Genomic DNA, 27,589 nt, shown 5'->3' with positions numbered 1-27,589 from the left:
TCTCGAATCGATACACCAGCAATTACTTTCAAAAGTAACTCTCACTTCCTTCGTTTTCCATTCAATTGGCTGTAATGCGTGCTCCTCGAAACGTGGATATAAAGTTTTGGGATTTGATGGATGGAGATGAACTTCCTTCAACTGGGCCCGGGTTCGGGGCTTGCTTCTCATCAATCAGCACGCTTTCCGGGTCCCAGTTTTTTTGGAACCAGGCAGATATTTAATGGACGAGTGTTATGGCACCAGCACTTGCTTTACTCCCTGTTGGCTGTTGCCCTCTTGCATGCCTGGTTCCGTCCACATTGCTTTCGATTGCCCGTGCACAATCGTTATATATGCTCATTTTCCGTCTGGGCTAGCATTTTTATTATAAAAAGCAAGAGTGCAGTGTCATTGCCCAAGAAACGATAGCACCACCAAGCCATAGGCAGCTTCTGTCCCCTGCCTGTTAATGGCAGTAGCTATTTACATACAGAAAAGCCCATCTCGAAGCATCTCCAGTGTAAGCCCACCGCCCCACCATCACAAAGAAAGAAACACCCACCAAACTTAAGTAATCACTGATGGCAATGTATTTCCTGTGATCTTTTCTGGAGTGCAAAATGTTGGCGTTTGCAGCTTTCCTGAAAAGTGAAACAAGACATCATACTCAAATCACAGTGATTCTTTGTCTTCTATTTTAGACATTACTGTATCTTTGTTTTTCCATGTTCAAAATTTAAAAGAGTTAGCACATCAATTTTATTGTCCATGATCATAAAATCGATCCATTGAATACCTAATTTGGTCTGTATAGATAGAAGAAAGAATAACTTGGTATTATTTTTGGCAGAAAAAAGGGTTAAAGCCCAAAGAAAAGTAAAGATCCTTCTCATTCGATGTAAAATTAACCCCAGTACATCAGCAAATAAAAGAACTAGATAGTCCAAATTGCCAACGAAACTTGGGATAGTAACTAGTAAGTGGTCGTGAATCTCATCCAAAAGGTATCTCAAACATAAATGACCTAAAATAAGTCATTGAAACAAAGAAATATTAAATTTGATTTTGAAGTTCCTCATTGAAACAAATAAATATTACATTTGATTTTGAAGTTCCAATTTGAGCCATTCCAAATAGCACCAAGCACGAGGATGCATGTGTTTCCAATTTTCAGCATGCGTTACCGTCCTCCGAGTCTAGGACATATCGAAGCAATTGTTGTCCACAAGATTTTATTCGGTTCAAAGACATTTTTTTTTTATTTACGTGGGGTATCCGGGTCAGCTTGCGTGCACCACGACTAATCCTCACGGCCCACTGAATACCCTGCAAACCCAGTAGGTATATAAGGTACCGCGGGATGACAGGCGTGCACGCCAAGACTCGAATCCAGGTGCAGTGGAAGGAGACAAACCCCTTCCACCGCTAGGCCAAGCACTGGTTCAAAGACATTTTTTCATAGTATGAGTACAATGCATTTGGACCAACAATAATAAAAGAAAGAAAAAAATGATATGCATTATTTTTTCATATGATGAGGCTAGAAAAAATTGTTGTATGAAGATTAAGAAATTTTATAATTTTTTAATGGGCTGATAAAATTAAATCTAGAAAGCTTAATGGGTCTGTCAATACTAATAAAAAAAATAAGAATAAGTATTATCTAGAGTGAAATGTTACTTAAATTTTGTTTAAATTTTATTCAATGTTGACGGGCTTCGTTGAATTTACCTGAAATTAATCGAAATTAATGAAGTACACCTGCATATAAATCCAATATAGGTCAGGTGAAGCCTACCCAGAGCTTGATTAAACTCGAGTCAATAATTAATAATATTATGTGTTTTTTTTATATATCATTACCATGAAAAAAAACATAAAAAAAAAACATGAAGGGACACTAGCAGATAGAATAAATGCTTTAGACAATGGCAAAGAGTTGTAATTATTGAATATAAGAATTCAACCATTACATTTCTGGTAATTAGTAAGAGTTATTTATTCATGTAATTTAAGATATATAACGGAGTTAAAATCTAATAAAAATATACTGATGAGAACATTGCTAGAAAGATAGTGGATGATGGCAATCCGTGGAACAATGTCAAATTCAAAAGCGATAGCGATATCGACAATAGTGGCTTATATGAGCAATTGGTTGATGCAAGTTTGGATATGGATGATGGACAATCCAAAACAAATAACAAACACAACAGATTCGGTGGTATAGAATGAAAGTTACGCAACAATATAGTGGATGGTTACGACAATTACGATCATGGCTTCATAAAAAAAAACAGGTGCTTAAATCATAGATGTATGGTTGCTACACATGGGAGCATGACTATAATTGCTTTTCAATATATTAAAATTACGGGATCATGGGTTTGACTATAATTGCTTTTCAATATATTAAAATTATGGGATCATGGGTTAAAACCACCCATTAAATTCATGGAAACATGGGGAAAAAAGTATCTTGCTACTTTCTACTAAAACCACCCACTAAATTCATGGAAACATTGGGAAAAAAGTATCTTGCTACTTTCTATAATATAATGATGTTAGTTTTATGCTTTACAACCTTTTATATGATTGTCTATAAATAAATTGAAAAGCCTTGACTATCTAGAGGATGCTAATTTTGTGAATAGCATGCTAGTTTTGTGCATAACACACATACATATAGATTTATTTATATCTTTTATTCGTTTATTTTTATTATTGTTGAGATTAATAAAAATTAGGAGTGATTCTTGTAATAATTAATTTGTGCGTTTATATATGTTTTTTTTTTACTTGTGTGCTCTGCATATTTTATAATAGAAAATAGTGTCGAGAAATTTCTAGGCTTGTTTCATGATAGAAAATAGTGTCGAAAAATTTTTAGACAAGGAAATATTTAGTTGTCAGATAAATATGAGCAGAAAAAAAAAAAAGAAATGTTGAGAATGGAAAAGGAGCTGGAAAGTTTCGACGATGAATCAACCTTTAGACAATGTTTCATGGACATTGAGAATTATTTGTGGAAAGTAGTTGACTCAATTTACCGAATACCTCCCCTCTTGCATTCGTAAAACAGATCCAAGGGTACCATTTATTTTTTCCGGTGAGAATTATAGAATGAAAGTACCACCTTGAGCACCTTTAAGTGCCATGCGAATTAGAGAAACACACGTGAAGTGTACTTTACAAGATCCTTAATGGCCTGAAATAAAAAAACATGGCTTCGGAGAAGTAACTGAAGATAATAGATCTCCCTCTTTTTTTTCCTTCTTCTTGACAACAACTAGATAAAACTCGAAGAAGAAAATCCTACTTTGGGAAGGCAGGAGCCGAAGAATGTTTCTGGTTGCTGGAGTCAAAGATATGTAATCATCCTTTGGGTCCATATAAAATCCAATTTGAGCGTGTCATAAGTATGTAGATAAACATAAAATTATTATCAGTCTCCAGTTGCTGAAACCACAAAATCCCGCTGCTGTATATTCCAGCATGTGAAAATGGCCATATGATCCTTCGTACAGTTATCAAGTAACTTGCTAGTATGTATCTACCTGAAATTCAACCTTTGACATCTATATATCATATTCTAAAAGACGAAAAATCATTGAATGGCACGAGTGATGAGTCATCTGACTAGTGTACATCTACCTTAAATTCAACTTTAATTTAGTGTCAGTCTCTGTTCTTCTGTGAGAATAATTTGTCCTTGACCACCTCATTGAGTGGATCACACTAATGAAATTATTTTTTATCAGCTCATCCCTCGCTGAAATTCCAGTCTGAACGTTAGCTTGTCATTATTCGAGTAAATCCCAACTGTCCCAGCCACGAAAAAGCAACAACGTGCATCACCTTTACAAAATATCCCTTCCTCCAGATATAAGAAAATCGTATCTCTCAAGAATGATCTTCATATCATCGTCCATATAATTTCTGATAAAGATATATATATAGAATGGCCCTACAGAGCGCAATCTATGAGATTTTCACCCCCCAAAAGTTCATGGCATTCTGTAGCCCGTTTAGAAAAGCGGCGCATTTCGTTTCTACTTGACCACACAACCACTCTATACCATCGCCATCATCGGAACCATTCTCACCATTTCAGTCCCATTCCAATAGATATGCACGCACTGGGACGTAATGTCATGCAATCCAATCATTAGCATAACCAGTAGCATGCTTCAATGCAGTTGATTGCCTACCAGAAATGTGAAAAACAATGAAGTGTGCTTGCTTGCCAGGAAAGGCCAAAACAGAATTATTCAAATCGGTCAAAATCAGGGGGGGGGGAAGGAAAAGGGAAAGGAAAAAAAAGTAGAGAAGCACAGGTTGCGGGTCTTTGTTGGCCCATCACAAATAAATTCTTATTCAGACCATTATTCACGGACTTCATCGGTCTTGATCCAGGCTCCCTTTTATTGTCCTTTCTGAGTCATCTAGGTCATTGGTTTGCGTTCCAGTAAGATCAATGATACTTGAATAGTACATCTGTTGAATTTGAATACGAATATTATTAGTATCTGAACCTAGTTTTCCTCGAACGAAATTTTCAAATTTGGCAGCACTCTTATGCTTAACCACGTGCTACGAAAAGTCATTGTCAGGCAATGAAAGTGATTCAACGTTTCATTTATCGAAATGCCCAGGACTGTTATCAGCCAGTCCCCCCTTATTCTAGCAAATTGCAGCCCATCTGTATCACCAGTTAACGGGTATTTTTAGTATGGCTGTAGAAGCTTTTTTAAAATATATATTTTATTCAAAAATATATTAAAAAAATATTTTTTTTGTTTTTTAAATTTCATTTTTTACATTGAAATGATCTGAAAATATAAAAATAAATAATTTTAAATAAAAATAAATAAATTTTAGCTACCTCGATTTGCAAAAGTCCTGAAAACTTATGAAACACACAATGGTAGCATTTAGCAGAATCACCAAAAGAACTGTTCATGGAGATGTTTTCAAAAAAAAAAAAAAAGATGGGTGGATTAGCAATATGGTACCAGTTCGGTCAACTCCAGGTGGTAAAAGCTAGAACTAGGTGGCTCGATGCCCGGCCCTCCTCCAGAAAGTCCAGCAGCCATTCGGTTCAAAACAGCATGGTCCACTAACTCCCTTGGCCAGCCCAGAAATGAAAAAAATCCAAGGCCCATCAATCGGCATTCAGGTACATAGCAAACTCGGATATAACATCATATATTAGATTTGTGAAGGGGTCCATGAGAGCAAAGCATCCTGCACAGAAATGTGATCAAACAAGAACATGCCCTTTTTACACGAAAACCTTTACATACAACTCTAGCTAGTCCTCAACCCTAATAGAAGAGACTACTCTGGCAGGTTAAACTTTGATTGCAAGAGCCAAAGACAGCTGGGGCAAGAACATTATACATACTCTCAACGAGTTAGTTTCACGATGGGTTTGATCTAAACCAGCAAATCACTCTATTCTTTTCAACTTGCAGTTGCAGGTCAGTGACTACTGTATCGTGGAAGAGAATGTGAGGAGTTCCTGTTTCAGTCTGAGAATTTAAAATCTCAAACTAGAGTTTCTTAGCAGAAACAACCTTCTTTTGCGGTTTGTCCTCTCCTTTATCCCGAAAATACGAATGTAATTGTTAGTTCCTGTACAGACAAATACTTCAACATTTTGATCCAAGCAACCATCACAGAAACAGCAAGTTTTATACCTCACTTTCATGCTGAGTATATAGTTTTTCAAATTCTTGTCCCCGACAATCAGCCAAACCAGGAGCCTCATGGGGCAAAACAAAGACCAACTGCCATCACCTCGGACTCTTTCCATGAAGAGATCAGGAATCCAAAGATCACAGAACAGAACAAGTCTTGAGCTCGACGTTCTTCCTGCAGAAGGCATCAAGAAATAAAAACACAAGATGGAGTCGGGGAAAACAAGAAAGGGAAATTAAAGGATATGAAATAAAAAGAAAAGAGGATCCTTTTCCTTTGGAAGTAACCAATATATACAAAAGAGGATCCTTTTCCTTTGGAAGTAACCAATATATACCCCAACTTAAACTAAGATAACTGCACTAGATTTAATTAAGGGTGACGATATTTAAGCCCATTAAGTAACGAACGTCAACTTTCCATGGTTTTTCCTGAGATATAGAAACTCAAAGATATATGCATGGTGTCATCCATGGCTCCAGATACCTAGCGAAAGCACCTAAACAAAACAAAACAAGATTAATCATTGAAAAACAAAAGACGACCCAACAAACCACGTAGCATGAACAAGAAATTTAACTATATTCATACAAAATCAGCTTTAATCTACAGTGTTAATTTATCCATGAAAAAAGGTGGCACTCAAAGGCATTGAAAAATCTAACAAACAGAAATGCTCCTATACCTTTCCTCTTCCTTCCTCCTTGATCAAATAACGATCGGTGTGGTTGAACACTCGAAGCGTAGGGACAAAACCATTGGAAGCACCATCTTCCCCTCGAATTGAACTGCCCGCGGGAAGGATATTATTAACAGCGCTAGCGATACCATGTCCTCCAGCTGATTTGCTAAAAGTAGCATACTCCTTCAGAGTATCATATATGTCCTCAATGCTGTTATCTTTAATGCATAGGAGAGAGCAACCGCTCAACTGCCATATATACCAAACAACCCACCAACCCAAGAAAAAATAAAGGGAAAAATGCACGTGAGTATTCATGTAGATTAACACCATTATTTAGACTATGGAGATCACTGATTCAACACAAACATAATCGAGCCTGGGGAGCTCCAGCATTGAAAAGTGTAGGGTTAGCATGAGTGAACCACCGTTGAGCCAGGTAAGTTCTGGTGGTAGATTCAATGCCATCTGTAAACTGAGTTTTTTTCCTACTGGTGGTATTTTACTATATGAATTTGTAAACTGAGTTTTTTTTTTTTTTTTACTATATTAATCTACCAGCATTCTGCTTGTAGATTCAATGCATTGAATACCGATGCTCAAAACTCAGTCACAAATTAATATTACCAGTAGGAAAAATCGGTTTGGCTTGCATGTTCTAGACGCCTCTGTTAATAAAACTGCAACTTGAAAACAACAAAACAAAATTCTAGCAGAAATTCTTGACAGATTCGAGACAGAAATTCTAGCATCCAGCAGCACCACTCTATCAAACAAAAACAATAAATTCTAGCCAAAATCGTCAATAATCTACTAACCAAACAGACTTCAAACAAGAAATACTCACTTGATATATATTAGTACTCAATTTGCATTGAGAAATTTTTTCAGGGATTATTTTTACTTTGATCAAATATAGAGGTTTGGCGTATTTTATATTAAAATAATAATATCGGAAGTTAAATCATTATGCACAACACAGCCCTCTTCTTGGTCTACCATCATTCCATGAATATTCTATCAAGGCTATACACGTAGTATGCCTTCTTCTTTTTTTAATAAAATAGATGACATGTTGCTTTTTAAGTTCAAATTATTAAAAAAAAAAAACTAAATCAACTCAATCTTTTACTATGATTTTAGATACAAAAAATTATGAATTCTAATAGTATAATTAAATATGATTTTTCTCTTGCTAAAAAAACTGATTAAGCTTCCAATTGGGATAGAAATGTCTTTTTCATGGGATACATCTATTATTGCAAAATTAATTAGAAAAAATTGATCGAGACATGTTTTTTTATTATAATATATTGACTATTTTGCTCTTAAAAACAAAACAAAAAAATTAATTAATCTTCGGGTGGAGGAAAAACAGTAGAGTTACACTGATTCCTTTAGAAGAGAAAAAAAAATATACATGTAAAGAGAGGTTTCTCTGTCTTTTTCTTTTTTAAAACAATATGGCGGAAGTAACCTTGCAATTCAAGGAAAAAAAAGAGGCTATTTACGAGGGCGTTGTGATATGTTTTTTAGGTTTTATAGTGTATAACTTGATAATTTTAAATTTTTAAATATTATTAAAAACATTGATGAATTAGTATATCATGGCATTTTTACCATTCAAGTGATGCACGAGGGACTATGTGATAACCAAAGTTTTATTTCTATCACGGTTTTAGGAATAGTGTGTTGTTTTTTTCAGTGATATAATGTATGTTTATAAAAAAGGTTTCCTACTAGAAAAACACGTATAAACTTTCAAAAAGATAATTATGTCTTTGGTTTATAATCTTATCGATTTCAGTTTTTTTTTAATTATTATTTATTTAGCTTTTGATACTTTTTAAAGTTTAGATTTTTTTTAATTTTATTTTTAGGCATTTTATTCAATTTAATTTTTTATCCAATTTGGTCCGTCTACTTTTAATTGCTCTATTTTCATGTTTTATACTTTTCTTTATTATTATTTTTTTACAATTTCATCCCTAAAAAATTTATTGCATTTGTATTGTTATTCATTTATAGTCTTCATTCTTTTGATTGCTATGTTATTATCATTTTCTTGATTTATATTTTTTTAATATTTATTTTCATTTGATTTTTTATTTAGTTTTGGTCTTCATTCTTTTATTAACTTGTTTTTAACCTTTTCTTTGTTTTTGTTTTTAATTTAGCCCATAATTATTTTTTTATTTTTTTATAATTATTTTGATAATTTTAACATGAAAGTATTAAAAATACAAGAATATTATACTGCTCACATGTTGCTATATGGAACTTCTTGATATTGTTATTAATTTCAATAACTTGCTTTTCTGGTTATGATAAGATATCAAAAAAATAAATATTCTTGTCAAAAATGTTAAAAAAATAAAGAACATTAAGAGGATAAATATTTTTAATTTGAGAGATTTTTTTTTCTTATTTCAAATCTTCCAAGATTATTTTGAAATTTATTTTCATTGATTTTTATTTTTACTAAATAAATAACATAGAACACAAAAAAAATATTTTCATTTGAAAAAAAATAATTATCTTAGCAAATTATTTTATTCAACGGAATTTAAATTATTATTCTTTTAAGAAATATTTATTTTCATGTACTTAAATAAAGCAATTTGAAGGGATCAATGTGCATGATATTATATATCTTAAGATATATCAACATCCCAGTTTAAATTCTGATTTATTTTTTATTTGGCTTTAACAATATTTTTTAACACATATAATTTTTTTGTTTTTTTATTAAACACACACATTAAATTTTTAATTTTTAATTATTTTTTTAATATTATAAAATACATTAAAAATGATTTCATAGTTTTTTTTATCTTAAAAAGAATTTTTGGTGTGATCCAAAAAGTTAGGGTTAACCAGCTAGTTTTATCGAAATTACGAAAAGGAAAAAAAATTCGTTATTACCATTTACCCTTACAGGCTCACCTTATACTCACTCAGTCACACGAGATTTTCGTCTTGTTGGACTTTAAGTTAAAATGGATCAGGACAATCCAATCCCAGAACAATAATATGCATCCAACAATAGCCAAACAGAAGGAATTTCTAAATTTTCAACTCCTAGTCCCAGCGAATCAAGCCAAACCAAGCGAGACCAACGAAGAAGAAAGGAAAAAAAGCAAAAAAAAAAAGAAGAAGAAGAAGCTCCAGAGCTGAATTGATTCTAGGTAGAAGAAGATTGAAATGGAAGAGGCTAAAGAACTGGCGTCGAGTTCACTGAGTCAAGATCTGAACCACCATGGTTCAGACCCTGATGACATCCCCAAGTCCCCTCCTGGGTCCCCCAATTCCTCTACTCGCAAGGTAACTCTAACACTAATACAGCAACACTCTTATACACAATCTCATTGCATCAATCCCCAAATACTGAACTAAATAGATAGATCGTCATGTTTTGCTTGTGGATTTTGGTTTTCAAGTTATGTTTAATTATATTTTATTATTTTAATTAATCACACTTAAGTATGCCATTAAAGTGTGTTTTGTTTGCTTGATAAATCAGGCTTGCTATGCTGTTCTTCAAAGTTGGGCCTCTAAGAAGTTCATGACTGGATGGTATGGTAAATAAACAAGATTGCTTTTTCTATTTTTTTCATGAATTGCACATTATCATAACATAGTGAAATTGCTTGCAGTGTTGTTTTGTTTCCAGTGGCAGTTACATTTTTAGTGACATGGTGGTTTATTCAGTTTGTTGATGGCTTCTTCAGTCCGATTTACGCCCATCTCGGCATTGACATTTTCGGTGAGATTTCATAGCATCTCTGTATTATGGCTCTTGACTTAATTATTACTAAAGGCTGGTGCACTCACCATCGGCTGCAAGTATGAGTGTTCATTATTATAATTATATTTGTATGTCATGGGGAGCTTGGAATTTCGCATTTTAAATATCGCAATCCTAGTTTAATTTATCTATTTTTATTGTATTTTGTTATTCTGCTGTCTTAATTTTTGTTGTCATGATAGAGTTCTTCACTGATGATGTTATATATGTTTTTTGAACCAGGTCTTGGGTTTGTCACGTCAATCATTTTTATACTTTTCATTGGGATATTTGCTTCTTCGTGGCTGGGTGCCACCGTTTTCTTGGTTGGGGAATGGTTTATTAAGAGAATGCCATTTGTAAAGCACTTATACTCAGCATCTAAACAAATTAGTTCTGCTATTTCTCCAGGTAATTCGTTTTTCAGTTTTGTATGTGCAATCAGCACAGCACTAAAGATGTCTTTATTTAAAGTTGCTATTATGAGAAAAGCAACTATATCATAATTTCAGTGCTCATACTGAAACTTTGTTTTTTCTTGATGAAAGGACTAAAATTGCCCAAGAGAGGGCCACAAAAGGAAATTTTAACACGAAAATGAAAAAAACCAAATACTACATGTTGCTTTACTCTTGTTATTTTATACATGATAATGTTCTGGAGCTTCTTCCGGAAGAACTAGCCTTGGAAGGGGAAGACGCAGAAAATATAAGAGGTGCTTCACAAATCACAAGTTTTCTCAAAGGGAGCTTGGGGGTAATAAACTGCTAAAAATATATTCAACTGTCCAAAATGTATCCTAGTACCTATGTCTCCCAAACAAACAGAAACTTAGTCTTGTTTGGACACTATTTTTGCCATCAGGGATTGATTATTCTAAGGTTTAAATGTCTTATATTTATTGGTCTTTGGACATAATGGATTTTTCAATAGGCGCTGTCGGTAAGAGCCTGTAGAGTTCTTTTGGACCTTGGTTGGGTTTGGTTGTGAATTATCTTTTAGCTAAAGTTTTATTGAGTGGTGAAAACCTGATTTCTGATGGCCCAATTCCTGCTATTGCCTATAGCATATTTTGGTTTTCCACTGCAGTTACTGATATGGAATGAAGCTCCAAGTTAATTTATTTATTTTTGTATGCTCTTACTAACTCTAAAAACCATCCCCCTTTTATCCTGCAGACCAAAATACTACTGCTTTTAAAGAGGTCGCAATTATTCGACATCCCCGTCATGGTGAATATGCATTCGGTTTTATCACATCATCTTTAGTCCTTCAGGTAATCCAATCTAAAGAGGTGAACTGCTATCACTTTGTCTGATGTCTTGTATAAGCTTGGGGACAGAACAATCTTGGATGCAGTCAAAACTTTTTGTCTGTACCCGCTACACAATGACAAATAGGAATTTGGAAGGGAATAATTAATGGAACATCTTTGGTATTCCTTTTCTTCTTTACTGGTCAAGGAAGTTAGCCTCAGCAGAGGCACCTTCTTTAAAGCAAGAAGCTGCCTTTGTTACTGATCTGGTAATTAGAAAAGGTGGTGGCTTAATCTAGTCTTTTGAGGAATTATGCTTTTATAAGAAGAATTTGAAAATTGATATCATGGTACCGACCCTAAATTGCTAGACTTTTGCACTGGGAATAGCCACGAGCCTAACAGGTACAGAAAAGGATGGAATTATTATGGATGTCTTGCTTTTTCCAAAAGACATCAGGTTCCTTGTGTTGCTACTTTAACTTGATTAACTGCAACAGCCACATAACCATCACCAGTCAGTGTAATTGAGCAATTCCTGGAAAAAAGATTCTCTTTCTGAAATTTGGTTTAAATGACACCCCTTAAAAATGTAAATGATGAGGTGCTTTTGCAATGTTTGCTAAAATTTGTAGGTATGAACATTCCCTGATTTTTTGTTGCGTCAAGCATTTCCCTTGAGCTTCTTGCTGATTTTTTTTTGCTGGTTAATTTTAGAGAGAGAATGGGGATGAAGAGTTATGCAGCGTTTATGTCCCAACCAACCATCTGTACATTGGTGATGTATTTCTGGTCAATTCAGAGGAGATCATAAGACCAAATTTATCTATTCGAGAGGGTATAGGTATGATTTTACTGCACAACTCCTGTTTTATTGATGAGACTGTTTTTGCTTCTTTCTCTTTTTTCTGGGTCTGCAACATTAGAATGATCCCTTTGGGTTCTTTTAAATGTTACCAGTTTTTAGGATATCTTCTTAACCCTTGTGCTTTGAAATTTTCTGCTGCCTGCATGCTTGAGGACGCGGTTTACTTTTGAAGTCTTTTTGGTAATAATTTGCATTATCCTTTCACTCTTTTGCTTGACTGACATTTTCTCCTTCTGTTATTCAGAGATCATTGTTTCTATTGGTATGACAATGCCTCAAGTGTTATCTCCTATAGAAAGGATTCCTCATCCGAGCAACAGGCTTCCTCTTAATAGAGTTTGATAAAGGTACTGAAGATAGACAATTCTACAACACAATGTACTGTCTGTTTAACAGTACCTTGTTGAAGTCTTTCTTCCCTTTATCTCATGCAGTGAAACTGTTATTGTCTGACAACATGATAATCAAAAGGAGGCAGCAAGGTTTTTTTTTTTTTTGTGGGGTGGGGGGAGGTGATCTCAGTACTCTATATATGTGTACATTTCTTCTTTAGAATGTGTTATAGTGTAAAGCAACTGTCAAACACACTTCAGTTTTACTCTTCATGAAAGCAGTTTCATTCGTAGGAAATAATGTCAGGGAACTTGTTTTCCATACAAGGATTCTGCTTGTGTCATATGGTGAGTATTAAACTACTTGTCGCTGAATTACTTATTCCTCACCACAATTTTATTAAGATCAGTTTATTTGTATCTCAACTGGATGTGAAGTTCCCTATTAGTTGCTGCTATAAGCTAGGTTATACAGATTGAAAATTGCCACTTGACTATCTCTCCCGCAGTAATTTAAATCCTAGCTAGGCTGTCGCAACGGAGTGCCTATCAATTCTTGCCTCTGGCAATTTCACTCTTACCCTTGCTGCCTGAAAAGCCCTGAACAAATTGCTGTCTTAAAGGGCGGCCCCGTGGAGTCAGGCCACCTTGGTAATAGAACGTTATTGATATAAGCTACTGGAGGAGCTCAGCTGGTTAGAGCGTATGATTGCTAACCTAAAGGCCGAAGGCTCAAACACTTGCTCTAGCGTTCATTTTGCACGCTGAATTTTAGCCTGAAACACTCTAGCAAACGAAGACCTCAACTCAATTAACAGAGCTGTTTTTTCAGCTTTTTTTCTTGACAAATTGTTGGAGGTTCATTAGAAAGCTCAAGTAGAAACCAGCAGTATTTGTTGTGCGCGCTCAAAATGGTCAGATCCCTTTAAAATCAAAGATGATGATAATGATACAGAAACAATGAGACAGTAACAATTTACACATGTATCTTCATTTTTTATTTAACTGACAGGACATCAAACGAACCTCCTCTTCTTTTGTTGTTTCATCTTTGGTTTTTACTTTAAGATGTTGCGTAAGTGTGTGCGTTTGAACTAATCTTCGCTGAGCAGTGGGGGTTTAGTTTCGCAGGCGGTCCACGAGGTAGTTTCTGCCTGGTCTCTCTTTCAATTCTGCTCTTGAGCTCTCTGAGTATCCGGATTTAGGCAAGCTTCTCGGGAGACGGTGTGTCCAGGTTAAAAGAGCTTAGGATAGGTCATGAAAACTACCTCAATCCATTACAAGGTTGTTTTCACTCTGTTGTTCACAAACATCGAGGCTTGGGAATAGACGTATTGGCGAAGATGACCTGGGTGGTAGCGCATATGATGTCTAAAGGAACATCACGAATCAGCAATTTCTCAGCCGGCATGTCATCTGCTAATTGGCAGTCATGCACTGCGAGAATTTTAAGAAAAAAGAGAACATGTAGTTACTGAAGAGTACACCTTTACTGATGCAATAATTCAGTAACTGCAAGTGTAATTCATGTCTGAAACTAAAGGGAGCAAGGGAGAGGCCAGAGCAAGGGTTGTGCCTACCTGAGGAGACAAATGGGGTTGAGTCATCAATAACTCCCACTCCCACATACCGCAGTATCCCGTGTTCAAAAGATGGAGAACGGAGGTAGTTGAATAGAGGAGTTTGATTGAGCGAAAATGGAGCTGATATTCGGGTCAGAGTTTGACTCCATGAGCAGAAATCCAGGTTGTTTAAGGAAACATGTGCTATGCGTGGAATTTTGAGATAGAAGCGATAGGGCATCAATGGCTAACTAACATGAGCAACTTCAAAACCATCAATCTTGTTTAGCATTTACTCATTCATGTATGACAACACTCTTTCTTCTCAAAGAGTTTCTTCTGATGCTGAGGCTCAGGGAGAACCAGGCTTGCAATTTCCCAGAAAATGCACGATTGCTGGTGCGATTACGAAATCATTGGTTAACACACGCACAGAGAGAGAGAGGCAGAAGATGATGAAGAAGAAGAGGTGACCTAAGAAGAACAGTAGATCTTTTGATTGAAAAAAGACGGAGAGCAGAGCGGGAGGAGGGAAGGAGGGGAGGTGGACAACGAGGTAGAGAGTAGATTAGCAGATATCCGAAAGTGGTGAACATCAGGAAAGAGGGAAGAATAAATTTTACGCTGGGGGTGGGGGGACTCAGAATACAACAGAAACGGCCCAATTAGCCTGAATTACAAGAATGTACACCAATGCTACAACATGATCCCCTCAACGAGAAAGGTACCACATTTCTCTCTCCCTACTCTTCAAAACTGACCAAATCTGCAAACATGAACTCTACTCCTGATATTAAATGAACATTCCTAGGAAAAAAAATGTGAGCGAAAAAGATGATAAATGAAAGAGAATGAACATCCACCAGTAGGAAAGCAATGAACCCATTACAAGAGAAGAGAGTAGGAGCTGTCACCAACATGTGAATATCCTGGCCAAGCATGAATCCTCAAGAATTATTATTTCCACAGCAAATCCTTAACACTGCTTTTCTTTTAGTGGTTCTCTCTAATGGATTGTAGCTGGGAGAATGAGATCCGGACTATTGACCCAGCAAGTGAAGTAGCATGCTTGCACACAAGGGCTTCAGTAGCCTCCTCCTCGGTTTCAAACAGAACAAGGGCTTGCTTCTTCCCATTCATCTCAAAGAGCTTGGTGTTCACAATGGTCCCGTGTTCCTCTACAAGATTCCCAATCTCCTCCTCAGTGATGTCCTGAGGTAAAGTGGAAAGATGAATCATCTTTGTTGGTGAGCAGCAGTATCGATAGTTCTTCGCAGCATTACGGTTGAAGCGATTCAGATTAGAGTGCATGTACTCGTGCGTATCAGAACCTTGAGTTATGTTTGGATGCTTTGAAAAGTTGACCTCCAATCGCTTTCCAAAAAGCATGGCACCCTGTTCCACATATGAAAGAACATAAATACTGTTCATTGAGACAAGAAAATGTGATATGGAGGGAGAACTTAGATCCTACAAAAAATAATAACAAAGTAATGAATTCTGCAAAAGCTTCATAGAGTGAACCTTCAAAAAATGTACTGCCAACTCTGCTTGGAAACCATCCCCCATCTGAACAAGTGCATGGTCGGGCTTGTTGCGAAGAAGCTTAATCCGCACTATGTTTCCATAGAGAGAAAACAGGTTGAACAGCTTATCCTCATCTATTCTCTGGGCACACAAACATTTTTCTTGAAGGAATATCAGGACTATTACAAAAAATATAAATTCAAATAGAATGAAGATATCATAATAGACTCACATCAGGATTTAAATTGGAGGCAAGAACCGTGCATCTATCATTTGTCCCACTAATTCCAGGAGGCAAACCTCCACCAAAGGCAGCAGCAATTGCCGCTGCATTAGGGATCTAAAAAAATTTCAAAAGAGATCAGATGTGTCAAATCATATCACATCTTAGAACATTTCAGCATATACAAAATGAAACTAACTTTAGGCAAAAAAGCTTGCATGTTTAAGATATTTCAGCAATTGAAGAAGTTGACGTCTTATTGAGGCTAAACCATGGATCACACGTTATTTTATGATAATTCTTACAGAAATGAAGTGATTTTGGTTACAAATAATTGTTATGTTATATAAACCAGGGGAAATGGTGAATTTACTACCCAGTAATACCTTATATTCCACAAACACAAAATAAAGCTCAGAAAATAGCAAAGATAAACAAGATTTACAAGATGGAGATCTTTGAGGTGTCTTTCATGCCTTGCCATTTCCATTCTATCATTTCTTATTTTCCAGGAAAAAAGGTGTGGAAGAAGGGTCACATTAGAAAACAGCATACACAGTGAGGTGTTTCCAGTTACAAGTTGAGAGGAAAACATAAAAATACCAATGGTGGGGAAGGCAACAAGGCAAATAGATAAGATTGACGTCCCAGTTCAAGTTCCCTAAAATTGATCAATAGCACCGTGATTCCAACATATACTTTACTTTATCGTTTTCAGATTTCAACCCTAGCTGTTATTTCTGGTAAACAGTTCACAAAACAACCAGCTGCAAACTGCAACCTAGGAAAGGTTGAAATCAATTAGGCAGGCCATTGCTATTAATACAAAAAAATAAAGAAAAATAAATGATAGTGGTCTATGGTCAGCAGACATCCTGAATATTACAAGTGGATGATAAATAGTCCTTACAGTGTAACCGTAGCAATACCCACCTGAGGATATCCAACTGCATGGGGAAAAGGATAAAAAAAAAAAAAAGAGTTAATTCTCAAGGAAAGCAAAGAGTAACAGCTCATTGTAACCTCCAATCAGTAGTTTTAAGAGCATGCATACCTACATCACCATATGCTGGCTGCTGCAAAAAGAAACAGAAGAGAACTTAATAATACAAATCACCTATCACCAACAAACATGTTAATTCAAGCAAAATATAACAAGAGACCAGTACATACTTGGGAAGATCTGCCTTTCTGTTCTGAAGGCAGGTTAGGATTAGTGAAATCCCTGTGCAGATGAAGATACAGTGTTTAGCAACACTGACAGGAAAAACATTGAAAATACAGAAGTCAAACAAAGGGCGACCCACTCACCTTGAGCGGTCATTGTTGTAGTTCACTTGCAGCTCGTCCAGGCTAGATGACAAATATGGAAAGTACAATAATAACACCAGAGGAAAAGGACAAAAAAGAATCAGAAATCATATGTTTCAGCGGTCTCAAGAATAATACCCCCCCCCCAACCCCAAACACACACACACACAACCACGGCCACTAGTGTATGTCCATTACATACTTTGAAAACTGAATGTCCAGCTGACAGCAGCCATCATAGATATTGCGTCCCTACCAAAACAGCCAAGTTTCAAAAAACTCTTAATAAAAATCAAGTCAAGTGCTACACTTTGAAAACAAGCTTGCAGGTGAAAGTAACATCTGGAATGACAAATTGAAAAGTACCTGAAGAGAAGTCCTAGCCTGAACAGCACACTGGCGTGACTGGTACTGGATAAGGGCTTGAAAACCTAAAAATATGCAAAAAATTCATGGATGACACTTCAAAATCACAGTCCTGTGCGTGTTTGATACAAAGCATAAGACAAATCCACAGAGCACTCGGAGTAGACAGTTAAGAAACAGAAAAAAACAGATGTTACTCAACTACAAAACTATCAGTGGTTCAATTGGAATGCACAAAAGTAAATACCATAGTTAACACATGTGTAAACTAAAATTCTTAAAAAGAAAATTGAGACAGAGGAGAAGGGGGAGAAAAGAAAACATGAAGAAGCTGACCAGCCGACTTCTGAAACGTGACAATCTTCTCCACAAATCCATGGGGAGAAAAAACTTGATGCAGCACTTCCACTGTAATAGGATAAAGCATGTGATGTATTGTAACTAACAGAATTCGATTTGGCTGCGCATCCAGAGTGCCCGACAGCAGACCATCATAGAGACAGAAGAGAGAAGAGAATAAATAGAGAAGCACAGATAGCAAGAAGAGATATATGGAAAAATAGTTAGAAGAAAGATCAAACAAAACAGATCATTTGTAGTTGATGATTCAACATGAAGGAAGCATATAATCAACAGCACTTAAAGAATAACATGAGAGATGCCAAAACAAAGTTCGAGGTATGAAAAGTCCAAAGGGGGGAAAATTAGTTACAGTTTATAATAGAGATGTAATTAACTTTCTATGCTCCTGTGCAGCTGGATCAAATCATCTGATATAGAAATGCATAAAACTTGGTAGACATACTAGGGCTATATTATCTCTACATTTTACATCAAATTAAGCAGATATAGTGGATGATCCGCAATAAACACGGAAACAAAAAATCAAGGTGGAAGAAAAAAATCCATGGTCACCGTCAGTTTCTTATTGGGGATTGAAGAGACTAATGATGATTCTCCCCTTATATTGGGCTTTCTGGTTATAAACATTTTCCATTAACCAGAAACACCACACCCCGACTACAAGAACAATCACCACTCCATCTTAATGCCACTGTTACCCTTAACCACTGGAAGAAGAAAAAAAACCAACTCTCCAGTCAGCCACTAGTTGATAATAAAGAATCCTTTTCATCAACTAGCACAACCCCCCTGGTTGCTCTTTTCTCTCCCTGCAGTTTCAAAAGAAGGGAAAGGAGCCGTACATAATTCTAGTCTCTATGATGATACCCTCAATCAGAACACCAGGTGTCTCTTTCCTTCCCAATTAATGAACCATTCACCTAATCAACGAAGCCTGAATAATTCAAGGCCATATCATGCTGACCATTTATAGCTATTGGATCAGTGTATCATCCAAACATCTAAGTAATGATTAATTTCTGCATGATAGACTTTTGTACTGGCAGCAACTAAGCCATTTTAGTATGAGCAGACTGAAATAACCCACTGTAGCACTCTTAAGGCTCAACATGGAACTGCGGAAGCTTCTAGCTCTCCACCTATATGGATTGCAAAGTATTGCTATCAACAATGTAACAACATTTGGTTTTTAGTGTAGTAGAATACAAAGTACCCACCTCGTCTCCTCGCCCTTGAGTATTTTGATCCATTGTAGTAAGTTCTTGATGTGATGAGAATTGAACATAAACATTCCTTCCCCTAGAAGAAGAAGCAGAGATTAAACACATATTCAAGTAATCTGTCTGGAATGTTTGGTAGAGGTCATTATACAAAATTGATGATGATGATGAAACATCCTAGCAGAAAGTTCTGAAAGGGAACCAAATACAAAATCTTGGTTACCTTATGGTTGGCTGAATGTTTGTATAGAGTTGGAGAGCATTGATAGCTGAAGGAACATCTTGCATTTGAAGGAGAGCCTGCATGCATGGCAAGCATATCAGACCACATCACATTCCAGGTTCTGTAAAGTTCTAATGTGTTAATAATCACCACCATTCAATAACCATTCGAGAAACCTGATTTTTAGCACGAAGCATAACAAGCTTTGTTATAACCCCGAATGGCTGGAACAGCTGAAGCAAGTCATTCTGTGAGAACAACAAAATATCATCAATGATGCATGTATGTAAACATGTACAAAAAGACCATTCCATTATTCATTACCGCTAGTGAGCTGTTTCCGGTTATCACTGTGTTTTGAGACATGCAAAGCTTCCAGGTACTTAGGAGACAACTCCACACGATGTTTCACTTACTTTGGAAAAATGGCCAACAAAACCAGAACATCTAGGATGAATTTTATTAATGCTAAGATTTTATCAAATAAGATAATTAAGCACACTGTTCATAACAAAGCCATCCTGAACTTCATCCCATATGGTAAATTATGCTAAGGTTAGACTTTGCTATTAGGAGCATCAGATTTAGCTCATCCTCAGCATTAACAGCTAAGTTTGTGCTGTGCATCTTTGTCATGCCACTAGGGTAACTCCAGGTATTCTAAAGAGACGAGATAACACATAATACGCAGATTGCAGATTTCTCTGTTGCCTTTCTGTGTTTTGATAGAATACATGCCTTCTCATCTGTCACATTTAGGAAGTATAACATCTCCTGATTCGTTTCAGAAGTAAGTTTTTTATCTTTTTTGAGTTCATTAAACATTACCACATGCAGAAATTGAAAGGGTTGTAACTCATGTCTTTGCAATTTTCTCGACAAATCCTCATCACCCCATAAAGAATTACTGAATTTTTTTGTTCACATTTTCCAAGGTGTTCTCCTCTATCCAAATTAGCATGAGGAAATATAAAACTTTCCTTCCTATGCTACTAATGGAAGCTAATGAGCACATAGATACAAAAACGTTGACTCGGAAGCCATCCGATTCAGCATAAGCAAAAGGAAATTTAATGTCTCTAGCTATTAATAGAAGTGCAATCTGTCTTTAAAGACCAACTTCCAAAAAAGCATCATTCCCCGTGATACGTTTTAACAGGTATAAAGACATTAGGATATATACACTAGTTACTTCAAACCCTTAAATTACAACTTCTGATCATTTGTGTGCAAGCACGTGAGAGAGAGATAGAGAGTATACTTCAGAAATTTCATGCCCCACGTTGCGAACATGTATAACTTTGGAAGGCTCAGTCATTTTTTAACAACCCTGCAAAACCATCACCAAAGTTGATCCATGATCCATGATTTCCATTCTCAAAGAAAAAACTCATTCAAGGTTTCTCACATGAAATAAAAGCAGCTCAAAAACAAAACTCATTCACATGCAAAATGCTCGCATTATGATCGATCAACATGAATTATCTTCTACTGTTTTTTGTCATTTGAAGCCAGCAAAGCAGCACTAAATCATGAATTACAGACAGCTTCTTCAGAAGCACAAAACTTGTTAAATGATTACAGATTCTCCACTCCAATCCATGTGCAAATCTTAATAAATGTATTTATTTAAGAACCTAATTATCCAAATGCAATAAAACATTTAAACCCTGTGTCACTAAAGGAGTAACATGGCTGCAAGCAAAAGTAGTCAAATTCGAAACCCTAACTACCGGTCTTTTTGGAAGCTGAGAAATAACAGATATTGAAACGAAACAAAAACATGAAGCAAAAAAGTCGAATCTAAAAAACATTAGCTAAAACAAACTCATCGAGCGCTATCAGCTATTTCAGATTTTCTCAGTTACCAAACAGACCCGTGCACATTCATCGAGTGCGATCGAAAAATACAAGAAAGAGAAATAGAGAACTTGCCTGGGAGCGAAGGGGAGAGAGAAAGATTGTTCTGTAGAGAAAGAAGAACAGAGGGGGTGAAGGAGCAGAAGTGCTATGTAGATCGACTGCAACGCAGGCACGTTGTCCCGTCTTTGGTGTTAGTGGCTATTTTGCCCTATCGTCCGCCTGTTTAAAATGTTTGTTCTTTGGACTTTGGAGTAAAAGTAATGGTGGACCCCTCGAGTTCAGTATGGGACCCATATTATCTTCTACTGTTTTTGCTATTTTTTGCGTACCCTCGGTATAAAGAAAAAATACAGTTATTTTTTTATTTTTTTATAAGAAATCTCTGAGATTTTGGATGCTGTTGAAATGATGCGACAACCTTTATGCTTTAAAAATATTTTAAAAAAAGTAAAAAATATATTTTAAATTAATTTTTTTATATTTTTATATTATTTTGATGTATTTATATTAAAAATAAATTTAAAAAATATTAATTTAATATATTTTTAAATAAAACAATATTTTAAAAAGCAATTAACAATCATCTTTAAACTATTAGAATAAACTGGGACAAGATACTCATGAATATTTAAGATTTAAAAAAAAAGTGTTTGGTAATAAAAAAACATTGAAAATATTTTATGAGATTAATGTTATTATTTATAATGGTTGATTTAACAAGATGTTAAATTAGGATTTGAATTAAATGTGGTTAAGAAATGAATGCATTTATGTAGCTTAATGACTAGTGTGGAGATACGGATACATGAATGATTTGAGCCCAGGTGATGAGCCCATTCACATTTCTTATTTTAGGATGATTTTTTAGAATTTTAGGAGCTAAAAGAAATATTTTCATTTTTTTATTTTTTTCCCAACACTATCATGTGCCGGTGTAGTTGTTTGTTTTTAGAAAATAACTTTCTTTTTAATCTTTTGTTGTGTTATTTAAAATTATTGTTGTTTTTGAATTATTAAAGTTGTGTTATTTAAAATTATTGTTGTTTTTAAATTATTAAGTGTGATTGTGATTGTTTTTTAAATAATTTTTATATTACAATACATGTCAATAATATTTTTTAATCTTTTAAAAATTATTTTTGACATCAGCACATCAAAATGATTTGAAAACGCTAAAAATATATTAATTTAAAGTAAATAAAAAAATATAAATTTATTTTTTTTCAAAAACCCTTTTAAAATGCAAAAACAAACAAGAGCTCAAAGCAAGATCAAGAATATATGAAAGAAAAATTATAGTAAATAAATACAGAAAAAAAACCGGTTGGTAACGCAACATGAGATCTAGTTTGTGTTCATTGATACATAATGTTTTTTAATTAAAAATATATCAACATGATTTTTAATACTGAATATTAAAGTGAATATAGGCATACAACGTTTGTTTTACTTTTACATAGATAAATTTGCAAAACTTGTTTAATATTTTTTATATTAATATACTAAAACAATTAAAAAATTAATTTAAAACTAAAAAAATCAAGAATTTTCAATAGCATGGTTGGCTGTAATGCTAAACAAAGTCTTACACGTCAATGTTTAGGACTACAACACAAATTGTTTTTTTAATATATTTTTTACTTGAAAATATACTAATATAATATTTTATTTATTTTAAAAAAATTATTTTTAACAACAACACATTAAAACAATAAAAAAATATAAAAAATAACTTAGAATAAAAAAAACAATTTTTTAAAAGCTTTATTGAAATACAAAAACAAACCTTACTTGTGAATAATTTATTTTTTACCAGACCAAATATATGAATTAGTATAAATAATATATAAAATCCAATCTTAAATGAGGTTGATAAATACACAAAAACATCGGCATTGATAGATAAACACCACTCAAGGTGTAGAAGAGTGTAAACTTTAAAAAAAAAAACATTGAAGTAGAAAATGTATTTTTCTCACTTGAATGTTACAAATACAAGGTTTATGTTTATAAGGTTTCGGTACAGCATAATAATTTTAACAAAAAAAATCTTATCAACATGTAAAATCTAACAGAAGACGTGGGGTATGTCAAATCAGTTGGTCTTCCTAATCTTCTTCCAAATTTTCATCTTGTTAATAGCTACAATTGCTTAATTTGCTGGGTATTTTCATATTTTCCTCTACACACCCCCTCAATCTGAAGGGAAGAGCTCAGACATTCAGATTGACCAAAGTATTTTGAAAATTGCATGGATACACTGGTTTTGTCAGTGAATTAGCAAGCTAATCTTTAGTAGAAATGAATTGAATCGTAGGTTGCTTTCTTTGAACTTGATCATGTACACAATGAAAATCAATTTTGATGTATTTAGTATTGACATAAAACATATGATTAGCAGTCAAGTACATGGCTCTAATATTATCACACCGTAACATTAGGGGGGTTGGAATTTTTAAGCCAGTTTTAGATCAAATTGATTGTAACCATTGGAGTTCCGAGGTAGTGTTTGCAAGAGATTTATATTTAGCTTCTGTGCTATTACGGGCAACTGTAAATTATTGCTTGTAACGCCATGAGGTAAGATTGTTGCCCATGAAAACATAATAAGCACTTATTAAATGTCAACCATCACTATTACCTACCCAATCATAATCTGAAAAAGGTTGAATAGCAGGGTTAGGAAACCGACTAGGAAATAGTCCCGTTGACATAGTTTTTATAAGATAACTTAGTATTATTTTTTTTATCACTTGCCAATGTGGCTCTAACAAGTTATGCATAAACTTGCTTACTTTGTGAACCGAGAATGAAAGATCAGGTCGAGTAAATGTCAAATATTACAGGCTACCAACAACTTGTCTATATAGAAAAGGATCCAAAAACCTAGCTACCTCAGTTGCAGATAGGTGACAAGTAATTGATATAGGACTTGCACATGGTTTTGCTTCTTCCATGTAAATGCGGTTTAGGAGTCCAGCCATATACTTTCTTTGAGTGAGATACATACTATCAGTTAGGCGCAAGACCTCCACCCCCAAAAAGTAGTTAAGATTATCAAGCTCTTTAACAACAAAATTTGAATGTAAGTTTTGAAGTACATGATGCATGACAATACTAAAATTGCTTGTGATGATAATATCATCAACATAAATAAGAATTGCAACTAGAACATCATTCTTGTGCCAGACAAATAAAGAATGGTCTAACTTGCTAACACGAAATTCAATCACTGTAGTTTATCTGTTAGATGAAAAAACCAAGCTCTTGGAGCTTGTTTCAAGCCGTAGATTAACTTATGTAGTCTACAAAGATGATTAGGATATTGGAGATTTATATAGCCTCGAGGTTTGGCCATATAGGATGATTAGGATATTATAGAGGGAAATGTGGAATTGCTCAGCAAATTAAGTAACTATAGCTATCAACAAGAGAAAAATCTGTAGGAAGATTAGGAATACCAACTGATCTAATCTACCCCATGTTTTCTGCTTAATGTCAAATGTTAATAAGATTTTTTATTAAGATTATTATGTTGTACCCAAACTTTATAAAAAGTAACCTTGTATCTGTAACATTCAAGTGAAAAAAAATACATTTTCTACTTCATTGTTTTCTTTAAGTTTACATGATATCAGAGCTACAAAAAGACTAACGTCTTATCATGACCTCCTCTCCTTTCTCATCCACTACAATCCTTAACTCTTTATCTTTGATCCCTACAATAATTTCAATCTTTAATATTGTTTCACTCAAGTTGAGTAGTTGCATATCTTCCACTACAAGAGTGTACAAGACTTAATTTTAAAATGCTAAAGAGCTAAACCGCTATTTAAACGGCGGTTAGAAAATTAAAAATGATAAGGGTTTGTTTGTTTTTATGTTTTAAAAATGTTTTAAAAAAAAATTAAATGTTTTATTTTTTTCTTTGCTTTGAATTAATAGTTTTTAGTGTTTTTAGATTATTTTGATCTACTGATTTCAAAAATAATTTTTAAAAAATAATAAAAAATATTTTAATATATTTTTAAATTAAAAATATTTTAAACATCAATCACAATTATAAATGAGTTGGCTTTGGAAGACATTGAAGGTAGAAATGGAGCCTATCTTTGTTTTTCTCTCGCCAATCAACTCTCTGTGTTCCTCTCATCTCTCTACATACAGGAACTGAGAAGATGAAAGTGATCAAAAGTTGTTTTCTAATACTTTAAAAGGCGTAAAATTCACAACAACGACAGCATGGATAGCAAAAGAATAATGGAGTATTAAAATGATTATAGATATATAATATTTCTTTTAGTTTTCTTGTAGATAAAATTGCAAGCCTTCTACCACTGTAATACAGTGAGAGTTGACTTGACTGGGTACATTTTCTACTTGGTAATTATTGTTCATTCCCTGAGAAATTAAATTCTCACGAATTTTCTAACCCCAAGTAATTTCCTGTTACCAAGCTAGATATACGAGAGTGCAGCATCAACCAGTTTGTGTGCCTGCATTATATTGTGAGGGAAAACACTTTTTAAATATATATATAAAATATTTAAATCTCAAAAACTTTTTTAATATTATTAATAAACTAGAAAATATATGAATCTTTTTTTTATTAAGATAATTTTGTTATTAACTTGTCTCCTGTTTATATTAGTAAAATAAGATTATTAACTTGAATCATTTTTTTTAAATATATATATATATAATATTTAAATCTCAAAAACTTTTTTAATATTATTAATAAACTAGAAAATATATGAATCTTTTTTTTATTAAGATAATTTTGTTATTAACTTGTCTCCTGTTTATATGAGTAAAATCAAGATTATTAACTTGAATCATTTTTTTTTGTTATGTATATATATGATTAGCTATTTTGAAATTCCCTATGAAATAAGACACTATAAAAAAATTCCAAAAGTTACAAAGAAAATTTTAAGTTTATATTGGTCATGAATTAAAATAAAAATTAAATTTTATAAGGTATAATCTCTCGTTGTTTCTCAATAAACAACACAATAATATCAAAATAATATATTTATATTTTACATATGATCGAAATTAAAAATTATAAATATAATAAAATCATATTTCAAAACTATTTAAGAGTTTTAAGAATAAAAAAACAGTTGGAATTGATTTTTCATAAATAATTTGTTATTAGTATTATTAATTTAATATTAGATACACAATAATTCAAATAATATATTAGAATTCAAATAAAAAATTATAATAGTAATTAGAAAACATGTTAAAACTATAAAGTAACTAAATTAATAAAAAAAATTAAATGTAAAAAAAGAAAGAAAAAGTAAAGCCCAATGCCTAACCTGCTAGTAGTAGGATAGACACATACGGGCCTTGCTTTATTTTTCACACCTCATTTGTTTGACAAAAAAATATATAAATAAGTTGTTTATTTGAAACCCGCAATCTCGCACTTCAGTTTTATGCTAACCAACTACTCTACGACATGAAATTAATATCATATAAATTAAACAATTATATTTATATGTTTTATTTATTTAAATAAATAGTAAAACTCCTAATAGAACTCTGTTGTTTTATAGATGCAGGGTAATATGCAAAATTTGACCATAGATAAGGTTATGTGATGTATAAAGGGGTCTCGTCTTGCATTATAGTGGAAGATTTTTTAAAAATAATTTTTTACTTAAAAATTTATTAAATTTAAAATTTTTAGTTTTTTTATTTTTAATATTAGTAAATTAAAAATATAAAAATTAATATTGAACTTAATATTTTTTGAAAATAAAAATATTTAAAAAAATCTAAAAAGAAAATAAAAGAAAACGTCAAAAACATCAACGTGGATGGATAAACATGATTCGAGGTGCAAGAAAGTAGGTGAGATATTAGACCTGAAGTTTCAAGGCTTCTAGAATGCTCCTGGGATGATTTAAGTAGATGCGTAGAACGGGGATTTTAAAAAAAAAAAAAAACGAGATTTGCTATTGAATAACTGTGAACCCGAATTTCAACGGATTTTCTCTCGCTTGCAACCTGTTTTACTCTCATCATAGCTTTACATCCTGTTTCACCTACTATTTTATTTGCACAACCGCTTGGAATCGTTTATTTACTGAGAAGCAATTATTTTTTCAAAAGTAAATTCTAGAATAGTAAATTTTATAAAAGTAAATTATTTTTTTATATTTGATAATTTAATAAAAAATAAATTGAAAAATATTTTTAGTATTTAGTTATGCTATAAAAAATAAATTAAAAAATAACTTATTAATATTTTATTTTTTTCAAGCTTATTAGAATAAATGAGAAACAAATCTTATACTTATTAAAATAA

At 33.6% G+C, this 27,589-nt stretch overlaps 3 protein-coding genes across 5 annotated transcripts; 1 reads left to right on the top strand and 2 right to left on the bottom strand.

The window, feature by feature from the left end:
- The first annotated feature begins 9,428 nt into the window (after positions 1-9,428).
- Positions 9,429-12,981, top strand: LOC105138492 (uncharacterized). Of its 2 annotated transcripts, XM_011044580.1 has the most exons (8): positions 9,429-9,691; positions 9,891-9,943; positions 10,024-10,133; positions 10,398-10,565; positions 11,333-11,430; positions 12,127-12,253; positions 12,522-12,624; positions 12,712-12,981. In XM_011044580.1, exons 1-7 carry the CDS (start codon positions 9,572-9,574, stop codon positions 12,617-12,619), a joined length of 774 nt encoding a protein of 257 aa, XP_011042882.1. In that variant the 5' UTR covers positions 9,429-9,571; the 3' UTR covers positions 12,620-12,624; positions 12,712-12,981. The 2 variants fall into 2 exon arrangements, with proteins under 2 accessions (XP_011042882.1, XP_011042881.1); XM_011044579.1 differs by having other exon boundaries at positions 12,522-12,981.
- Positions 12,982-13,404: 423 nt separating this feature from the next.
- LOC105138490 (5-formyltetrahydrofolate cyclo-ligase-like protein COG0212) lies at positions 13,405-14,682 on the bottom strand. The gene is made up of 3 exons (XM_011044576.1): positions 14,190-14,682; positions 13,917-14,046; positions 13,405-13,853 (listed from the first exon to the last, which is right to left on the bottom strand). The coding sequence occupies exons 1-3, from the start codon at positions 14,410-14,412 to the stop codon at positions 13,811-13,813; spliced, it is 396 nt and encodes a 131-aa protein (XP_011042878.1). The 5' UTR covers positions 14,413-14,682; the 3' UTR covers positions 13,405-13,810.
- A 137-nt stretch (positions 14,683-14,819) lies between these two features.
- On the bottom strand, positions 14,820-21,479 carry LOC105138491 (polypyrimidine tract-binding protein homolog 3). 2 transcript variants are annotated; one of them, XM_011044577.1, is made up of 15 exons: positions 21,340-21,479; positions 20,666-20,734; positions 19,581-19,652; positions 19,405-19,481; positions 19,179-19,260; positions 17,935-18,058; positions 17,599-17,663; positions 17,435-17,484; positions 17,233-17,274; positions 17,095-17,146; positions 16,976-16,997; positions 16,855-16,868; positions 15,931-16,038; positions 15,696-15,839; positions 14,820-15,566 (listed from the first exon to the last, which is right to left on the bottom strand). In XM_011044577.1, exons 2-15 carry the CDS (start codon positions 20,720-20,722, stop codon positions 15,165-15,167), a joined length of 1,311 nt encoding a protein of 436 aa, XP_011042879.1. In that variant the 5' UTR covers positions 20,723-20,734; positions 21,340-21,479; the 3' UTR covers positions 14,820-15,164. The 2 variants fall into 2 exon arrangements, with proteins under 2 accessions (XP_011042879.1, XP_011042880.1); XM_011044578.1 differs by having other exon boundaries at positions 16,976-16,994.
- Positions 21,480-27,589: the final 6,110 nt, after the last annotated feature.

Source organism: Populus euphratica, unplaced genomic scaffold (genome assembly GCF_000495115.2).
Source record: "Populus euphratica unplaced genomic scaffold, PopEup_1.0 scaffold181.1, whole genome shotgun sequence".
Lineage (NCBI taxonomy): Eukaryota > Viridiplantae > Streptophyta > Magnoliopsida > Malpighiales > Salicaceae > Populus > Populus euphratica.
The sequence above is the reverse complement of the archived record's forward strand: the minus strand, read 5'-3'. Positions and strand labels throughout refer to the sequence as shown.

Excerpts from the sequence above, each read along its gene's own strand:
- LOC105138492 (XM_011044580.1), top strand. The coding sequence starts at position 9,572 with ATGGAAGAGGCTAAAGAACTGGCGTCGAGTTCACTGAGTCAAGATCTG. Across the intron at positions 9,692-9,890 it reads CCAATTCCTCTACTCGCAAG|GCTTGCTATGCTGTTCTTCA; the intron begins GTAACTCTAACA and ends TTGATAAATCAG. Across the intron at positions 10,134-10,397 it reads TCTCGGCATTGACATTTTCG|GTCTTGGGTTTGTCACGTCA; the intron begins GTGAGATTTCAT and ends TTTTTGAACCAG.
- LOC105138490 (XM_011044576.1), bottom strand. The coding sequence starts at position 14,412 with ATGCCCTATCGCTTCTATCTCAAAATTCCACGCATAGCACATGTTTCC. Across the intron at positions 14,047-14,189 it reads AACCCCATTTGTCTCCTCAG|TGCATGACTGCCAATTAGCA; the intron begins GTAGGCACAACC and ends AAATTCTCGCAG. Across the intron at positions 13,854-13,916 it reads ATTCCCAAGCCTCGATGTTT|CTCTTTTAACCTGGACACAC; the intron begins GTGAACAACAGA and ends ACCTATCCTAAG.
- LOC105138491 (XM_011044577.1), bottom strand. The coding sequence starts at position 20,722 with ATGACTGAGCCTTCCAAAGTTATACATGTTCGCAACGTGGGGCATGAA. Across the intron at positions 18,059-19,178 it reads CTCAAGGGCGAGGAGACGAG|CCAAATCGAATTCTGTTAGT; the intron begins GTGGGTACTTTG and ends CTGGATGCGCAG. Across the intron at positions 17,485-17,598 it reads AGGCTAGGACTTCTCTTCAG|GGACGCAATATCTATGATGG; the intron begins GTACTTTTCAAT and ends CTGTTTTGGTAG.